At 45.0% G+C, this 3275-nt stretch overlaps 1 protein-coding gene across 2 annotated transcripts in view; it reads left to right on the forward strand.

The window, feature by feature from the left end:
- The window catches only part of POLR2B (RNA polymerase II subunit B), a 48495-nt gene that overhangs the window by 6557 nt on the left and 38663 nt on the right, over window positions 1–3275 (forward strand). For both annotated transcript variants that reach the window (XM_008073625.2, XM_021706747.1), the window contains exon 2: window positions 552–624. In XM_008073625.2, coding sequence (XP_008071816.1) covers window positions 552–624 — 73 coding nt within the window. The remainder of the gene's footprint in view (window positions 1–551; window positions 625–3275) is intronic.

The following is a 3275-nucleotide window of genomic DNA, read 5'->3' on the forward strand; positions in this document are numbered from 1 at the left end:
AAGTAGCCGGAATTACAGGCATGCGCTACCACGCCCGGCTGATTTTTTTGATTTATTGTATAGATGAGGTCTCGCCGCCCAGGTGGGTCTTGAACCCGCCGGGTTAGGCAATCCACTCACCTCAGCCTCCCAAAGGTGCGGGATTACAGGCTGAGCCACTGAGCCCGGCTCATTTTTTATTTATTGTAGTGATGAGGTCTTGCCAAGTTGCCCAGGCGGGTCTCAAACCCGCGGACTCACGCAATCCGCTCACCTCAGCCTCCCAAAGGCGTGGGATTACAGGCTGAGCCACCGAACCCGGCTGGTATGCATCTTTAAAGTTCATAACTTGAAAGTTTGTATGTAGAAGACTTATTGTATATTGGAAGAATACCTATGTGACATACACCTATATCATTAATGTAATTGACTGAAATTTTAGAAAAGTGGAATGAAAGGATTGCTTTTTATTCAGTAGAGACTAAATATGATTCTGCTACTTCGCATCATAGGAGCAAGATATTAATAGTGGCATCTTACTGCAAATGAGAACAATATTTTTGTTTTTGCAGATATGCAATATGATGAGGACGATGATGAAATCACCCCGGATTTGTGGCAAGAAGCATGCTGGATTGTAATCAGGTAACTTTAGACCAAACTGAATAAACATTGAAAGGCACTGTAGATTTTTCACTCTTCATATCTTTATAAGTGGATGTTGTGCATGAGCATGCGACGGTAGAGTCTATCATCTTACTTATATATTTAGCACATATATATATATATATATTTTTTTTTTTTTTTTTTCTTTTGAGTTGGTATCTTACTCTGTCATCTGGGCTAGAGTGCAGTGGCAACCTCACAGCCACTGCAGCCTCAACCTGCTGGGCTCAGGCTATCCATTATTTATTATTTTTTTTTATTTTTTGAGTTGGAGTCTTACTCTGTAGCCCAGGCTGGAGTGCAGTGGCACGCTCCCTGCCACCGCAACCTTGACCTGCTGGGCTTAGGCAATCCTTCTACCTCAGCCTTCCAAGTAGCTGGAACTATGGGGGCTACCATGCCCAGCTAATTTTTTGATTTATTGTGGAGATGAGGTCTCATCATGTTTCCCATGCTGGTCTTGAACCCTCGGGCTCAGGCAGTCCTCTCGCCTTGGCCTCCCAGAGTGCTGGGATTATAGGTTTGAGCCTCCGCACCTGGCCTTAGGCGATCCTTAAAGGAGACAGAAGAATAAACCATAAATTCAAAACCTAGTGTCATCTAATTTTGAATGTAGAATTAGAAAAATTTTGTTTATTTTGCTATAAACATTAGTGGCATGACTGGCAAAATTTGGGTAAGGTCTGTAGATTAAGTAAGATGACTATATCAATATTAATTTGATCGCTGTAATGCGTTATGTAGAATAATGTCCTTAAAGTTTGCAAGTTACTCTCAAATGTTTAAAAATATATATACAGAAAGCGGGGGAAAAGACAAAGAAAATAAGCTGGGCTTGGTGGCTCAGCCTGTAATCCCCTGCCTTTGGGAGGTTGAGGTGAGTGGATTGCCTGAGCCCACGGGTTCAAGACCCGCCTGGGCAACTTGGCGAGACCTCATCTCTACAATAAATCAGAATGAGCCGGGCATGGTAGCGCGTGCCTGTAGTTCCAGCTTCTTGGAAGGCTGAGGCGGAAGGATTGCCGGAGCCCAGCAGGTTGAGGCTGCAGTGGCCAGGAGCAGCCACTGCACTCCAGTCTAGGTGACAGAGTGAAACTCCAACTCAAAAAAAAGAAAGAAAATATAGCATGAGGTCAACATTTAGGGAATCTGGGTAAAGTAATACAAATAAAATCTTTGCGTAACTTTCCTGTAAGTCTGAAATACTTAAAAAATAAGTTAAACTGGGCATGGTGGCTCACGCCTGTAATCTCAGCACTTCGGGAGGCTGTGGTGAGATGATTACCCGAGTCCAAGGGTTCGAGACCAGCCTGGGCAACTTGATGAGACCTTGTCTCTGCAATAAGTCAAAAAATTAGCCAAGTGTGGTGGCGCACACCTGTTGTTCCAGCTACTTGGAAGGCTGAAGTAGGAGAATCACTTGACACCAGGAGTTTGAGCCCAGCCTGGGCAATGTAGTGACACCTTGTCTTTAAAAGTAAATAGGTAGGTAGATAGGTTAGATACATACGTAGGCTGAGTATAGTGACTTGTGCCTGTAATCCCAGCGCTTTGGGAGGCCAAAGCAGGAGAATCCCTTGAGGCCAGGAATTGAAGGCTAGTCAGGGCAACATAGTGAGATCCCCATCTCTACAAAAAAATGGAAAATAATTAGCTGTATGTGGTGGCTCACACCGGTAGTTCCAGCTACTTGGGAGGCTGAGGTGAGAGGATTGCTTGAGGCCAGGAGGTTGAGGCTTTAGTGAGCTGTGATTGTATCATTGCACTTCAGCCTGAGTGATAGAGCAAGACCTTGTCTCTAAGGCTGGGTGTGGTGGCTAACGTCTGTAATCCCAGCACTTTGGGAGGTCGAGGCACGAGGATTATTTGAGCCCAGGAATTAGCAACCAGCCTGGGCAACATAGTGAGACCTTGTTGATACAAAAAAAAAATAGCCAGTCATGGTGGCATGTGCTTGTAGTCCCAGCTACTTGGGAGGCTGACGCAGAAGGATCACCTGAGCCTAGGAGGCCAATACTGTAGTGAGCCGTGATAGTGCCACTGTAATTCTGCCTGGGCAGCAGAGAGACTCTGACTAAAAAAAAATACTTAAAAATACATAAATAAATATTAGCTGTACGTGATGGTACATACCTGTAGTCCCACCTACTCAGGAGGTGGGAGGATCATTAAATCTCAGGAGGTTGAGGCTGCAATGATCTATGGTCATAACCACTGCATTCCAGGCTGGATGTCAGCAAAACCCTGTCTGAAAAAAAGACCTTGTCTCTAAAAGTAAAAGTTAAAAGCATAAAAATTAAAAATATATTGAGTTTTGGAGATGTAAGTATATATTTTTTTCTATTAAACATGGGCTGGCCTGAGTGCAGTGGCTCACTCCTTGAATCCTAGCACTTTGGAAGGCTGAGGTGAGAGGATTGCCTGAGTCCAGGGGTTCGAGACCAGCCTGGGCAACATGGCAAGACCTTGTTTCTACATAAATAAAAAAATTAGCCGGGCGTGGTGGCACATGACTGTAGTTCCAGCTGCTTGGAAGGCTGAGGCGGAAGGATCGCCTGAACCCAGCAGGTTGAGGCTGCAGTGGCCGTGAGCATGTCACTGCACTCCAGCCTGGGCTACAGAGTGATACT

The sequence above is a fragment of the Carlito syrichta genome, unplaced genomic scaffold, assembly GCF_000164805.1.
Source record: "Carlito syrichta isolate Samal-C Ts95f unplaced genomic scaffold, Tarsius_syrichta-2.0.1 Scaffold315967, whole genome shotgun sequence".
In the NCBI taxonomy this organism is placed as follows: domain Eukaryota; kingdom Metazoa; phylum Chordata; class Mammalia; order Primates; family Tarsiidae; genus Carlito; species Carlito syrichta.